We start from the raw sequence: 16101 nt of genomic DNA on the forward strand, positions 1-16101 counted from the left end.
TGACTCAAATCTCTAGCAAGTCTGCTTATTAACCTACACATATAATGGAAATAGTTTGTAGATAAGATCTCAACCAAGGAACTGTGGACCTTACGTCTTGCACACACTTGTGGGAATATCTCATTTGTTTTGTTTGACATATTTTGATATTATATTAAATTAGTTGACCAAGTCAGCTCTGGTGAATGTTTTCTTTTTGGCCTGAAACCAAATTCCTTACAAGCCTCAAAATATAGATTCCTACTAAATGTGTCTGAAAGCCCTCTTGCTCTGGACCACAGCTTCTCTCTCCAAAGAGATTGATTTATGATGAGAAAAATCTATATATGGTATTCCTAACCTCACACTATACATTTTAAACAAGCACATGAAAGTTGTTTGTCTTAGAGCTTGATTTTTCACATTTGGAAACAAGATAAGTCTTATCATATCCAATGTGGTTAGGAATCTTGAAGGTGAAACCCTTCATTTGAAGTACAAAAGTACTAGTTGGATAATTTAAAAGAAAATGAAATATATAAAAAATAAGAATTAAGAAATTCAATGACATACTGCATTTTCTCTGTATACATTGCATATTGTCTTATTGTGTAATACTAAAAGGAATGCAGGAATGCATTATCATGTTACTAAAAAAGGAGAGTGCAGAGGCAACTTCAATGCCCACGTACAGTAGCTGTCAGTTGTACTCAATGAGCAACGCATCAAGTTATGACTGGTCGAAATCACACCAGATGTTACAATCAAGCCAATCGGCTTCAGCAACGCTGGTTCCTTGTCGAATGAAGCATGTGTACGTTGTCGGCGTCATCAGCTCCTACAATGAGTGGAAAGAGGGTGGGGTGACTCAGGAAAATAGCAGCTTTTGAACACCGAATAACCTGAAATCTGAGTTCACTGGTGAGTCAAAAAATCTACGGTTGCAATGTGTCATTTTTTGTCAAACTTGTAGAACATGTTTTAGGACATGTATGGCGGGCTGTACACCTCAGTATTTTGTTGAATTGTACTCGATGTAATGTGGTTAAAACTGTATATGTTGGCTACCGGTTTCTGTCAAAGTGGGCTTGTAATTATTGCTAGCTTGCTAGTCCAGCAGTCTACGTTACCGTGGTGGTGCTAGCTACCGGTATACATTGATTAGCCAGCTAGCTAGCTAGCATGCTAACTATGTTTGGTTTGACAGCTAGCCACCACCTAGTTTAGAAGTTTCACTCACTACTCCACTTTCACTTTGGTTTGTGTGTGTCTTTTTAGCATGTGACATTTTGCACATTTGAACCACTTCCCGCGTGAAAGGGGACAGCAAATTGCAACCAAAACTCTATACAACAACGTGGATATCAAAAAACAAGATAATGCTTGTAAAAAAAATATTCAGCTATGAAGTCCTTTGACAAGTCTCAGCCACCAGAGAGAAACTTCTTCATTTGTGCACTGTGCTGACTGCTGCTCGGGTTTAACACAACATTGAACAGCATGGCACCACAATGGTACAGTGCAAATCAATACAGTAATTCAGTACCAGCCAGCTAGGTGTCCAAGAAAGCTGATGCCCCAAAGCAGCTGCAAATGAGATCTGAAATGGCCAATTCAACTTGGCATTTTTTCCTTATGTTATGATTTCTGCAGTCATCATTATCCATATTTGCCCGGTGTTGATTTGAGATGGAGAACAGCTACGTGTTTAATCATCAGAACGTTTTCATGTTGTGTATTTGGCAATGTTTTCATTCCTGCTTTTCTTGAGGGCATATGTGCACTGACTGAATATTTATTCAGTCAGTGCACAGATGAGTACACTGTGTTCTAGTTGTACCAAGAATAAACAGTGTGTGCACTGTCAGAGGATTACTACTCAGGCTGGCTTATATTTCATCCATATACAGTACCAGTTTGGACACACTTGTTCATTCAAGGGTTTTTCTTTATTTTTACTATTTTCTACATTGTAGAATAATAGTGAAGACATCAACACTATGAAATAACACACATGGAATCATGTAGTAACCAATAAAGTGTTAAACAAATCAAAATATATTTTAGATTCTTCAAAGTAGCCACCCTTTGCCTTGATGACAGCTTTGCACACGCTTGGCATTCTCCCAACCAGCTTCACATGGAATGCTTTTCCATCAGTCTTGAAGGAGTTCCCACATATGCTGAGAACTTGTTGGCTGCTTTTCCTTCACTCTGCAGTCCAACTCATCCCAAACATCTCAATTGGGTTGAGGTCAGGTGACTGTGGAGGCCAGGTCATCTGATGCAGCACTTCATCACTCTCTTTCTTGGTCAAATAGCCCTTACACAGCCTGGAGGTGTGTTGGGTTATTGTCCTGTTGAAAACAAATGATAGTCCCACTAAGCACAAACCAGATGGGATGGCGTATCGCTGCAGAATGTTATGGTAGCCATGCTGGTTAAGTGTGCCTTTAATTCTAAATAAATCACACAGTGTCACCAGCAAAGCACCCCCACACCATCAAATCTCCTCCTCCATGCTTCACGGTGGGAACTACACATGTGGAGATCATCCGTTCACCTACTCTGCGTCTCACAAACACACGGTGGATGGAACCAAAATTATAAAATTTGGATTCATCAGACCATGGACGGATTTCCACTGGTCTGATGTCCATTGCTTGTGTTTCTTGGCACAAGCAAGTCTCTTCTTATTATTGGTGTCATTTAGTAGTGGTTTATTTGCAGCAATTTGACCATGAAGGCCTGATTCACGCAGTCTCCTCTGAACAGTTGATGTTGAGATGTGTCTGTTACTTGAACTCTGTGTGAAGCATTTATTTGGGCTGCAATTTCTGAGGCTAGTAACTTTAATGAACTTCTCTGCAGCAGAGGTAACTATGGGTCTTCCTTTCCTGTGGCATTCTCATCATAGCACTTGATGGTTTTTGCGACTGCACTTGAATAAACTTTAAAAGTTCTTGAAATGTTCCAGATTGACTGACCTTCATGTCTTAAAGTAATGATTGACTGTTGTTTGTCTTTGCTTATTTGAGCTGTTCTTGCCATAATATGGACTTGGTCTTTTACCAAATCGGGCTATATTCTGTATACCACCCCTACCTTGTCACAACTGATTGGCTCAAATGCATTAAAGGAACGAAAGAAATTCCACAAATGTAACTTTTAACAAGGCACACCTGTTAATTGAAATGCATTCCAGGTGACTACCTCATGAAGCTGGTTGAGAGAATGCCAAGAGTGTGCAAAGCTGTCAAGGCAAAGAAAGGGTGGCTACTTTGAAGAATCTCAAATAACACTTTCTTTGGTTACTACATGATTCCAAATGTGTTATTTAATAGTTTTGATGTCTTCATTTTATTCTACAATGTAGAAAATAGTAAAAATAAAGAAACCCTTGAATGAGTATGTGTCCAAACTTTTGACTGGTACTGTATACAAAAAAAATAAAAAGGTCTATTATTCCCTGAGGTATATAAATTCTGCTTGCAGGCTTTTGTTCTAGCCCAGCACTAACACCTGAGGGTTTGGCAGGGCGGCAGTTGGAGGATGGCTGGTAATCTGAGGGTTGCAATCATAGCTTATGTCTGACACTGGGAGAATCTTGCGGGATTCACAGTAATCAGTCAACTGGCAACCAGAGGTTGCTGGCATCGCTATCTCTGGTACAACCGTTGTGCCCTAGAGCAAGGCATATCTTAAACCAGGTTGGAAAGGCGTCGGTTTCCACTTCAAGTCGATTTAATGGGCCACCAGCCCAAAAAAAAGAAAATATGTGTTCTGTCTTAATAAAACACTATTTCCACCACCATGTTAGTGATTAATGCTGCTTCCGGATATTGTGTACTGCATTCAGCTAATCAGGTTCTAGCAGTCTGTTTACCCCTGGCTGAACAGTGTACGCAACATCAGGAAGTGGCATTAGCCAATAGCATGGTGGTGGAGAAAGGGGTTTTATTAAGAGTATGTATATTTTTCCAGTTTTGTTTTTAGACCGGCGCACCATTAAATCAAGTCAAGGAGGAAACCAAGTAACCGACGCATTTGCAACCTGAATGGAGGATGTTTTATGAACAAACTGGTCGCCGGGGGACACGAGTGTATCACCGTCTCGACAGATTACAGTAGGGGACCAACTTTACAAATGACGTAAGAATTAAGAGGCATCTGGCGGAAGTAGGGGTACAGCCTGCCATGTGGTGTGTTAGTGGGCCAGTGCACTGTCTCAGCAAAATGACAAGTTTCAGTTGAGCTAATTGATAAACTGGCCTATATACAGGTATTCTGTTTCAACTAATCTATTTATTACCATTTGTTGAATCAGAGTTAGTGCTGGGTTGGAACGGAAGCCAGCATATGCTCAGTAGCTCTCCAGGACCAAGGTTGGTGAATGGTGACCTTATAGTATGGCTAACAACAAAGGCTTTTGTTCTGCTACTTGTGGTTGCAGTACAGCACTTTAGAAGGCAATCCTTTTAAGCCATAGTGCGGAGTGATTAGTCCTTTTTTGAGGTCAGTTCGGTTTTGGTTCGATTATCAAAATAAAAAAGAATCAGGTTTTTGGTTTAAATTATTTTTTTAACATGAAATGCGCTATGCATTGTGGTTGAATGCTGTAACAACACAGAATAAAACAGTTAATACAAGTCCCATGATGGTAGTGACTGCCCATTTCTGCGTATCGCTTATTAACCATCATTACCTTTATAAAATATTTCAGTTCTGCATATTGCATTTGTTTTTGTCAATTACTTTATTTTATTGCAAGTCATCTCATCTCTATAGAGCTACCGCCTATGCTGTCTGACAACACTATTTTAGTAGTTTTTCAAAGTAAATAAGGCATACTTTTATGACTGCTGAATACCAACTATCAAATACTTAGATAATGTATTTTCAGGGAGAGACCTCGTGAAACAACTGCTCACTATCCCTCCCCATCGCGCATTTTTCTCTTCTCAGTGTCTGTCCCACTTAATGTAGCAGGCATAAAATAAACAGACTGGACAAGTAGGCGTGCAATAGATGATGGTCATTGTAGTTAGTTCAGCTCAGAAAATGTGGTAATTATGTGGCCTGTTATCTAAAGCATTGACCTCACAGAAAAAAAGAACAAAATGGAATTGAAGTAATTGAACCAACATCAATCAATTAGTTGTTTTAAAAAAAAAAAAAAGATTAAAAAAAAAAGAATTGGTTAATGGTCAACACTAGCCATCACTGGAAGAGGGTTGGGTTTTCAGTGCAACATTAATGAAACTGCTTACCAGTATGCAAAATAAAAAATGAACTCGGGTTCCAGTTCAGAATTGGTCCCATATGTCCCGGTCACAGATTCACTATTATTCTTCTGCATTTCAGCAATATAATAACCCTATGTAAATGAAATCCAACAAGCAATAGAATTCTCACTTGCCCAAATAATGAGAAGATAGAAAACCAAGAAGCACAATAGATGCATCATTTTATAATAAAGGCCTGGCATTTAAATATGTCTACAAGTAGGCCAACTATTGCTATTGACTACGAGGCACGAAATAAACGAAACCTTTTGCGTTTGAGTGAGTAAGGGTCCCTATGTCCCTTCATTTCTATTAGTGGAATTCGCCGTCCACCTTCCAAGAAGCGCACCGCCACCCCATCAGTCACGTGGTTGGTTAGGGTGCAGTGACGTCACCAGAGACAGATTTGTGAAGAATAAGCAGACTAGAGAACGAGCCGAGGTGCGTCACTTTATATTGCATCGTCCTTTCATAGAGAGAGAGCAGATAATCTGTTCAATATTTTAGAGACCCAATGCCTGGTCCCACCCAAGCACTGTCCCCAAATGGAGAGAATAACAACGACATCATCCCAACGGACGGATCCAACTGCATTCCTTACAGAAAAAATACAGTGCGAGGAGAGCGCGCCTACAGGTAAATCAGTGCAAATGCCGCATTTGGCGTGGTTTCATAACAAGGCTTTGAGCACAAGGTTGCTGCAAAACCCTGAACATTTGTTTCACGAGCATTGAATGTTTTCCATGCCACGGTCTAGCGCTATTTCGATTCCGTTACAATGAATCGGCTCGTGCAATAGTGCATGTATTGCCTTCTTGGTGACTTGTCATTATCAAATCCAACATGTACGTGCTGTTTCTTAACCATGGGTTAAATCGTTTTGAGGAGGCCTCTGCAAGTTAACAATTCTGCCAAAGCGAAATACGTGACATTTACAGTGATAAAACGGCACAAATTATGTGGCTAGTTGGAAGTAAGACCGTTGTCAAACCGACTACCCCGTTAGCTTGCTTCATTATCAAATACACAGTCACTGTCTTGACTATAACGTTAATGATTGCAAGTAGCTGCCATAATATTTTTGTTGGTCCTACCCTACCTAATCGTGTGTTCTGGGAAAAGGGGCACCTTTACTGTCTTAGTTATTCCTTGTATTATATAACATGGTTTTAAAACCAGTCTGTTCAAATGATAAGCTCTTCTGTCTGGGTCAAGTATAGCCAATGAGCTAACTGGCTAACAAAGCTAGCAGTACACCCGTTTTGTTGACACGGGAACGGCTATCCTTTTTATCAGTGCGCAATCAATGAAAGAGGATAGTTCGAAACCGAAACTTCAGTCCAAATTTGGTCAGTTTGGGTCATTTGAATAAATTACGCGCTTGATGTAATTGTTGCCTAACGTTAGCTGTTACCGTAATGGAAATGCATTGTCCGCCTGCCGCTAAGTGGCCAGCCCTCCTTGTTATCTGTGACAGTGGGATGTAAGATTATTAGCTAAGTGTTTGGTATGGTGGAGCGATAGACCACTAGACATTTGTAGGCCCGTTTATTATTTCTGATACCCATCTGAGAATATGAAATGGTGCAGTAACAACTCGGGTCTTACATTTTGACATTATGGGCTCCAGCCTCATCATTTAGAATGAAATAATTCAAAATACCAAAGCGGTGAAAAGCGCTATTTTGTTGCACTTTACAATGTTCTTGCATAATGTAGGCTACACTCGTCAAAGACCATGTTTGAAGTTACTGTGATCACTATGGTGATCAACAGTTTCACACGTTATACTATTCATGATATTTGTTTGCACTGTGAGAGCTTACACCACTTTCATTTCACTTTGCTCCATTGATGTTTCTTAACACTCTCAACAGCCAGCCTCATGAAGATGCATTTTTTTTTTTATCCTCATGCAATGTCTCCTCATCACATGTAGATTTTGTAGTACAACTATACTCAAACTTCGCTCAAATTCAATACTCTCCTGAATGCTTTTTCCATATGTTTGAGCCCTCTTCTGTTATGGGTGTATTTGCATGTTTAGTGTTGATAGTGTGTATCCATTGCTGTTAAATTGGACATCCTTTATCTTTATATTTGCGTTACTAACATGTTATCACATTACCGGACCTAACATGGGATATGTCTGGCTTAATTTCCTACAGTATCTAGTGGCTGTGGTTATATGCCTAGGTTTACTTGCTTGCTGTCAAATCAGTGAGTTTCCACTTGATGGTTTGTATTGTTGTTGTCTGCCTTGCTTAATCTTTGCTACTGCATCTCTCTGTTTAATGGCAGTAGTTGAAAATGATATGCAGGTTTTTATCTGTTGGTCAACCATTGTGTGTACAGAATGTTGGCTAACCATTATGTAAAAGGGATACAAAACAATGTCCTTAGTTTGAGATGGTAATGTTTTGTAGAAAGTGAATTATAACTGACTGAGATATGCCTTCCTGTCTTTTGCAGTTGGGGGATGGCGGTCAACGTATATTCTACCTCAATAACCCAGGAGACTATGAGCAGGCATGATATCACTGCCTGGGTTAACGATCTTCTCGGTCTGAACTACACTAAAGTGGAGCAGCTCTCCTCAGGTAAGAATAATTACCCTGTAAACTCTGCTGCAAACTGTGCTTCCTCCCAGAACCAAGGACCTCAGGATATAGGCCTAGCATAAGAAGGGAGATGCAGGATGATACTATAGGTATTGGATGAGAAACACCTGGCCATACTTTTCCTCTCTTATATGCCCAACTTCTGCTGATGACCCTCTAATAGGCATAGTGGTATGTATAATCAAAGAAACCTGGTGTAACCCCAACCTTGCTCCTAACCTAACCTTGCTCTGACAGAGAAGACGGACTGTGCTATTAATAAAACTAGTTTGCACACTTGCTGTGCCTACCATGCCATGGCTACCCCAAGTAATCCAATCTCTCCTGAACCACACACAGTCCTGTCGCAAGGTGTGCTAATGGTACTAATTCCATGGTCTCTAGTCTGTCTTTTAATTGAAAGGATGTGTTGTGCGCAGGTTTGCTAATGGCAGTACCGTGAAACACTTCCATCAAGCATATGCCTGAAAAATATAATTAGTTTGCACTTGTATCAGAAGAGAAACGAGCAGTAATTTTTGTCACACATCTTCATTCCCTTCTAGGAGCGGCCTACTGCCAGTTCATGGATTTGCTATTCCCTGGCTGCGTCCATCTTAAGAAGGTTAAGTTCCAGGCTAAATTCGAGCATGAGTACATTCATAACTTCAAGCTGCTGCAGGCCTCTTTCAAGAGAATGAATGTGGACAAGGTGAGAGGATGAGGCAAAGTGTCCTGACGGGACCTACCGTAGTTGCTAATGAGTTAGTTGCATTGGCAAGGCTATATTAGATAGAACACACACACACAACGTTCCTAAAAAAAATTTATTCTAATTTGTCATGTCACATGAAGTCCAGATTATTAAACAATTACCCCAACTATTTCATCTTGATAATTTATTTCCACTTCTCCTCTTTAAAGATTATTCCTGTGGAGAAGCTTGTGAAAGCCAGATTTCAGGACAACCTTGACTTCATCCAGTGGTTTAAGAGGTTCTTTGATGCCAACTATGACGGTAAAGATTACGACCCACTTCAGGCCAGACAGGGTCAGGATGCCATCCCCCCACCTGACCCCGGTGAGCAGATCTTCAACCTGCCAAAAAAGTCCCAACACCACGCAGCCAGCTCCCCCACTGCAGGTAAGACCAGCTACCTGAGGGGTCTAATAGAAAGCAGGATCAATGAGTTAGGCAGATAACGTGCCTAAATATTAGGAAATAATGTTTTATTTTTTTTAAAGATGTGCTTGAAATGAGCATGGTCTAACTGACTCAACAACCAAAAACACATAAGTTTAGCTTTCTTAATGAACCAGAACATTTGTTAATTCTGGTTGTTTATCAAAGTTAGCCTGCTAACTCATTGATCCTGTTTTGTAGGACACCCCTCTGGACAGCAGACATTGTTTATGTAGATTAAGAAACTGACTGGGGGTGTTTTCACATAGGGTCCTCTTTAATGAACCTATATCAGTCCTCTTTACTCTGGAGTAAAGGAAAAGCAAAATAACTATGTTCTCTTTGTATTCACACTGCCCTTGTCTTTGAATAAGGACTCAACTCTTTTGCCAGTTCACTTGACCTGGTCGGAGTCCTCTTTGCATTCACATTGCTATGTTTATAAAGGAACCAAGATCTTTTTCCAACATTCACTCAATGCACTCTGGGTTTTTACAAAGCAATTCTATCAGATCATGTTATTGGACATCTAGATATACTTTTTGGAAGCTAATAGATTCTATTTAGTTAAAAGATGAGACGTATAATTATAATTTGAAGATAATATTAACATGTAAAAATGATTGGTAACAGAATAAATATCAGAAGAATACTGCATATTAAATATTGCTGTAATTGAACATTTTACACCCAATATAGGCCACTGGCCCTTTACGAGTGACTTTCCTAGTTAAATAAAGGTTAAATAAATAAAAAGAGCTAGCGTTGATTTTATGGTTAGTGCTATCGAGGCTCTTTGGGACGTTCCTACCCTAAATCCTAACCTTAACCCTTATCTAAACTTAACCATTACCTTTCCTTAACCCTTAACTATTTTAAATGTGAACTTCCATGGGGTAACATCAGAGTTGGAACGTCCCAACGATCCCGGATAGCACGTCTCTTGAGTTTGTATCCTATGTTGTGATTATCGCCAAATATGTTGTCTTCTCACAGTATTCAAACCCCACAAACGAAATAAACAGCGTATGAAACTTTCTTAGCCTATAGATCACATAGTGCAAACAAATAATCTGAACGTCGTGTCAGTACAAAACTCCACACATAATTTGGAATTTTTGTGCGTTCTTGACAATCGCTAATCAATATCCAAAAAACGACACGTTTTTTTCCCATTAACCTTATCATTTTTTCTCTTTTGTGGCACCAATGTGAGGGATTATGGCAGGGGAAACGGTGTTGTATTAGTGTAGTACAGTAATAATGGCAAGCGAACCTGGGAAGCTTTGTGTTCGCATTGCCCTAAAAATGGGAACCGGACCACGGAATTCAAGCGAACCGAACTCAGACCACCTCTCGATGGTCTCAGTTTGGTTCGCTTCGGGGGCTCTTTTGAGGGTCGGAGTTCCTTTTTTTTATTTTACCTTTATTCATCTAGGCAAGTCAGTGTTCACACTGAACAAAAAATTAACAAACCGCGTTGAGTTCATAAGAATTGGCTGAAAGGGACCAAGTGTGAACACCCTGACATGACCAGATTATTTACATTTTCTAACCTATCTTTGTGTTCAGGAGCCACCAGGGCAAGTGCAACAACCCCGAAACAAAACCCCTGCAGCCCCCATCCATCCTCCAGACCCTCTTCAGCGAAAAGAATCCCAGTTGCAACTCCAACAACAACTCCGGCCAAAGGAGAGCGGGAACTGGAAGCACAGGTCACAGGGCTCAACGACCAGGTATAAAGTCACTACTACAGCATAATTACAATTTAATATATGTAAGTTACTACAACAGCGTCATTACAATTTAATATATCTAAGTTGGACTCACACATCCTTCTTACGAATCTAAACAGTGTCTATTGTTTTTGGCAAAACCAAAATGACAAGTAATTACAAACTGCATTGAATGATCATTCCATAATTCTGATTTTACAAGGATTAGATTACTGTTAAACCCTAAACATGAAAACGATCCAAGTAATAAGCAGTTGGGGATCAGAGGAACAGTGGTGTATTACAGCTAGATTTTTAAGATGGTGCGCTGTCCAACTTTGTGACCATTTTGTATTTTATTGACAATGGAAAAATCATTAATACTGCACATCATTATACAAAAGTTTCCACACAAAGAGAATTGTGGTGTGTGTGAAGTAAAACAAATAGATGATAGGAATATCAATTTGTCTGTACAATACTGATACTACTTTGCCTCATTTTGTGTACAGGTGAACACATTAAAACTTGCACTTGAGGGTGTGGAGAAGGAGAGGGACTTTTACTTTGGAAAGTTGCGGGATGTGGAAGTGCTGGCACAGGAACAAGGTCAGGAGAGCGCCCAGTTCGTGGAGCGGCTAATGGAGATTCTGTACTCTGCAGACGAACAGGTCAGTCGGCTGTATTTGATTGGCTCTTCATTGATTGATCATTCATAGGAATTTCCCAGAGGCGATTGGGTGTGGGTTGCTGTTGTGCAACATTTGTTTTAGGTTCTAGAAGGTTGGTGCTGGATTGGATAGCAAATGTTTTTCTAATCGTTCAAGGACCTAATTTTCTTTTTAATCACAGGCCTTTGTTTGATTGATCAATTGATTTAGGTTGTTGGTGCTGTTAATTACCTGAAGAGACCTATGGTGGCTCTGGCCCTGACATTTTGCTATTACTGCTTGTGTCCCTTCAGGAAGGTGCAGGAGAGGTGGATGGAGAAGATGTGGATCCAGGGGTCCATGAAGAGGATGTTCCTGATGATCAGCAGGATGAGTACTGACTGCCATCACTCCCTGTCCTTGCCCCTGGCCACAGCCCTGGCCCCACCACAACACCATGCCCTTTTGTTTTGTGAGAATTTTGTTACAGGTTTTATTTTTTTTATTTTCTCATTTGTATTTTTTCCCTCATGGTTTGTTTATTTTTTGGTTCTCCTGAAGACTGAGCACATGAAACAACCTCATGCAAAGAAACATGACCCTAGTTTTTATATATATATATATATATATTTCCTCTGCCGTTCTACATTCTGTGTGTTATTGTGACTGTTGCGAAATGCTGTGGGCAGGTGGCTGTTATTACATACCGCCACATGCAGACAAGCTCAGAACATCACAGAAGTTTCCAAGGACAGTGGGAAAAAAAACAAGTCATCCAAAATTCTAGATGTGACAAAATGTTGTAGTATGGAGTGGACAGATAGTGTTTTTATCTGTCAGCAAGTGTTATGTTGCCAGCTTCGGTCGGTCCCGTGATCCTTCCATTATGTACGTTGTTTCAAAGTTATTGTTTATTTTATTTTTTATTACATATCAACCATATTAATCATGAGAATGCAATAAGAAAAAGCCTTGAAGGGCTCGTAGTATCTCCTATTTAACCTTCCTCCATATGTTGCACTGACATTTGACTCTGGAATGGATAATACTGTATGTCCACACAATTACAAATTAATTACTATAACAATAATTAAAGCTTAGAAGACTCGATATTGCCTCTACATGAAGTGAGGCAGTACGGTCCATGAGAATCATGAATGAAAAGCAGTAGTGAGTTAGTCACATACTACTCATAATTTGTCTATCTTCATGAATTCTAAGAATTCTGATAAATTAATCAGTGTACTCAAAAATGTCTAATTTGCACCAGATTTGGTGCTTCAGTGACAGAAACAAGGTTGTTTCAGTATGGCTTCATCATAAGGGAAGGGAGCTCATTTTAGTGTAGACTAGTATGAACATTATTTTCAACTTTAGTTTTAACAGCAACTAACCACCTTCGTATTCAGTGGAAGTCAGGTATATTTCAGATGTTTTCATATGACTTTTGAACCACATGTCTTAGGGAAAGTTGTGAGTCAGTTCACTGAGTAATTTGACATACTATATTCCAAGTACGTACATTGTATACCTTTTTTTAATGTTGCATTTATTCTTATTGAACTTGGCAGTGCACCATAATGCTTTAGTCATATATTGTGTAAATGAAAAGGAATGTAAACATGTGCTGTCAATAATTATATATTTTTTTCTGACGTCCCACTCATGCATTCCCCAAAACGTGTTGCATGTTTGCATTTTATTTGTGAATAACTTGACCTGCTTTTTAAATATTTAATAATAAAAAAGAACTATGTTAAGTGAGATGTGTTTTTGTATGTTTAACCTGCGTTTTGAAAGCTGTTGAGATTTGGATGGATTTACTGTAATAAAACCTTTCACCTTTTCAGTCAAATTGAGTTTTTCATTATGTTGTATCAACCAACCTTCAATATTATTCACTGCGACAGTTGAGATTTTTTTTTTTTTAAATGTAAGGAACGAAAACTGTTCATTTGGATTTGGCAGTGCAGTGGTCAATGAAGAGGCATTGATGCCCAAAACAGGCTATGTCTATTTGATGTGTTTACTGAAGGAACCGACTCCATTTGGGTTTGCTTTGCACCAAAATAGTACACTTTGGCTAGTGTTTCTGTTCGTCTATTTATTTAACCTTTATTTAACTAGGCAAGGCAGTTAACACATTCTTATTTACAATTATGTATTGCAGTAACAGTAGGGCACTGTAGAGTTGATTGGAGTCATTGAAATTACATTTCCTCAATGAATCCTCTAACATTTGTCAGCTTAGAACCAAGTTCTCTGCTGCAAACTCAGAGGCCTGACAAGTGGTAGATATATAGCCTCTTGCTATTTACCTAAGTAATTAAACATAAATCAACAAATAATGGAGTTTTTCAGTGTCGAACTGCTTCCAGCATTTTCTATTTAATGAACGTAAGCACTGTACTACAAGCAAATGACTGGAGTGCAAGGTGCGTCACCAACCTTAAGTACTACATTTCCCAGAAGTCAACAATAAGTCAATAATTATATCGTAAAAATTCATGAAAACAAAATTGTGCTTATTGGTCTTCATTTAAGGTTAGGCATAAGGTTAGGGGTATGTTTAAGGTTAGGTTTAAGAAGAGAAACTGTATAATTGCCATGGTTTATGGCTGTGGGACCACAAACAGAAGGGGTAACCCAGACAAGTCACAGGGGCTATAAAGCTGACGCATCTGTTCAGAACGTTTTCTCACCACCAAATGTGGTAGTGAGAGAAAGTCTGCGAATTTTCCCATCGATTAAACATCTTATCTTAATAAATGTTTCTATTTACAGCACAGTGTAAAAAGTGTTATAGACTTGACGCTTTGCCAAAGTTTTTTTTTAAATTGCGCGGTTTAGAAAGAGAGCGAGGTCGAATTGCGTTTGTGGACACGCGCACTTCACAAAGGAGGCGTTCCCTAACGGAAATATGCAAAGACATGCTACAACGCGCCAATAGGTTCTCGCAAACTTGCCATGCCTGTTTTGCCCACTATGCTTAATTTGCTCCCACTGTAAACGACACAGATGAACTGTCTTGGGTTAGTTATAAATATCTTTGATGGGAAATGTAACCATTTCCTGAAAGCAGTGCGCCAATAAGAAAAGTTGTGGACCGTCAGCTGGTCATTTCATATTAGTGCTGGGCGATTAACCGAATTGTCGTTATTTTTTTGTTTTTAAACAACTAATTGACCGATGTCGGTTCAATTATTTGAATTCCGTTTCGTTCGTTTTTAAAAAAAAATGTAAATTTAATGCGCATATTGCACAGTTTGGTTTCTCTAGAGAAAAATCTAATCCATCATGAACTCTGCGATTTAGTAGGGAGTTGTAGTTTCCAACAGACCAATATTGTACATAGTTTAGGGCAGTAAACGTGGTTATTAACGACAATGACCTTAATCCATTGCGCATCTACTTTTTCTGTTTTTATTTTATGTCAGCATAGGAAGAGCCAGAAGAATGCGCAATCATGAGGGAACAGCTGTTGCTTTGCGAGGTATCCCCACAAATCTCATAGTTTTTTTCTGTTGTATCCCTACTTGAAAATACATTATCTAAGTGATTGATAGTTGGTATTCAGCAATCATAAAAATATGCCTTATTTATTTAGAAAAACTACAAAATAGGGATTTTGTCAGAAAGCATAAGCAGTAGCTCAGTAGATATGAGATTATTTGGAATGAAATAATGAAGTCATCAAATAAAACAAATGCAATATACACAATGACAGAAATATTTTATTAAAGTAATGTGAATAAATAATGGTTAATAAGTAATAAGCAGTAATGGCCAGTCACAACCATCATGGGACTTTTATTAATTGTTTTATTCTGTGTTACAGCATTCAACTCAAATAATTGATACGGAAATCTTTATTTTTTATTTTTTTAATAAACTAACCGAAACCAAACCGACCTCAAAAAGCATTAATCGCTCAGCACTATTTCATATAATCCTACTGGCTAAACTGTCGTATCTCACAAAATTGAGGTATGATTAGACCTATCATGTCCTATACCACTCACACAAAACGGCATGTAGCTATTTGCCAACATTACTTTTCAAGGAAAGGTCATTTTCTCTGACTATTCTGCTTTCTTTCTAGCTAGCTGTTAGCTAACTTTATCTTGCTCTGGTTCCATCGCGCAGCGACAACAAAGCTCCACTGATTCTTTCATAGAGAATCAATTTTGTTTAGTGACATTATATCACCAAAGTGAAGAAGTTTCTAAAGTGTTAGTCAAGGTAATTGAGGTAATATGTACATGTAGGTAGAGTTCAAGTGACTATGCATAGATAATAAACAGAGAGTAGCAGCAGTGTTGAAGAGGGGGAGGGGGCAATGCGAATAGTCTGGGTAGCCATTTGATTAGCTGTTCAGGAGTCTTATGGCTTGGGAGTAGAAGCTGTTAAGAAGCCTTTTGGAACTAGACTTGGCGCTCCGGTACCGCTTGACATGCGGTAGTAGAGAGAACAGTCTATGACTAGGGTGGCAGGAGTCTTTGAAAACACCACCTGGTATAGAGGTCCTGGATGGCAGGAAGCTTGGCCCCAGTGATGTACTGGGCCGTATGCACTACTCTCTGTAGTGCCTTGCAGTCAGAGGCCGAGCAGTTGCCATACCAGGCACTGATGCAACCAGTCAGGATGCTCTCGATGGTGCAGCTGTGGAACCTTTTGAGGATCTGAGGA

General features: G+C 39.3%; 1 protein-coding gene across 4 annotated transcripts; it reads left to right on the forward strand.

The window, feature by feature from the left end:
- Positions 1–770: 770 nt before the first annotated feature.
- Positions 771–13267, forward strand: LOC106569130 (microtubule-associated protein RP/EB family member 2). 4 transcript variants are annotated; one of them, XM_045694192.2, is made up of 8 exons: positions 777–900; positions 3964–4106; positions 7737–7864; positions 8431–8576; positions 8789–9008; positions 10620–10783; positions 11275–11433; positions 11727–13267. In XM_045694192.2, exons 2-8 carry the CDS (start codon positions 4045–4047, stop codon positions 11811–11813), a joined length of 966 nt encoding a protein of 321 aa, XP_045550148.1. In that variant the 5' UTR covers positions 777–900; positions 3964–4044; the 3' UTR covers positions 11814–13267. The 4 variants fall into 4 exon arrangements, with proteins under 4 accessions (XP_013995606.1, XP_045550148.1, XP_013995605.1 ...); XM_014140131.3 differs by lacking the exon at positions 3964–4106 and having other exon boundaries at positions 771–900; XM_014140130.3 differs by lacking the exon at positions 777–900 and having other exon boundaries at positions 3966–4131.
- Positions 13268–16101: the final 2834 nt, after the last annotated feature.

This window comes from Salmo salar, chromosome 14 (assembly GCF_965601325.2).
Source record: "Salmo salar chromosome 14, fSalSal1, whole genome shotgun sequence".
NCBI classification, from domain to species: Eukaryota; Metazoa; Chordata; class Actinopteri; order Salmoniformes; family Salmonidae; genus Salmo; species Salmo salar.

Coding starts and splice junctions, on each gene's coding strand:
- LOC106569130 (XM_014140129.3), top strand. CDS start 5,779: ATGCCTGGTCCCACCCAAGCACTGTCCCCAAATGGAGAGAATAACAAC. Junction 7,865..8,430: donor AGTGGAGCAGCTCTCCTCAG/GTAAGAATAATT, acceptor ATTCCCTTCTAG/GAGCGGCCTACTGCCAGTTC. Junction 9,009..10,619: donor AGCCAGCTCCCCCACTGCAG/GTAAGACCAGCT, acceptor CTTTGTGTTCAG/GAGCCACCAGGGCAAGTGCA.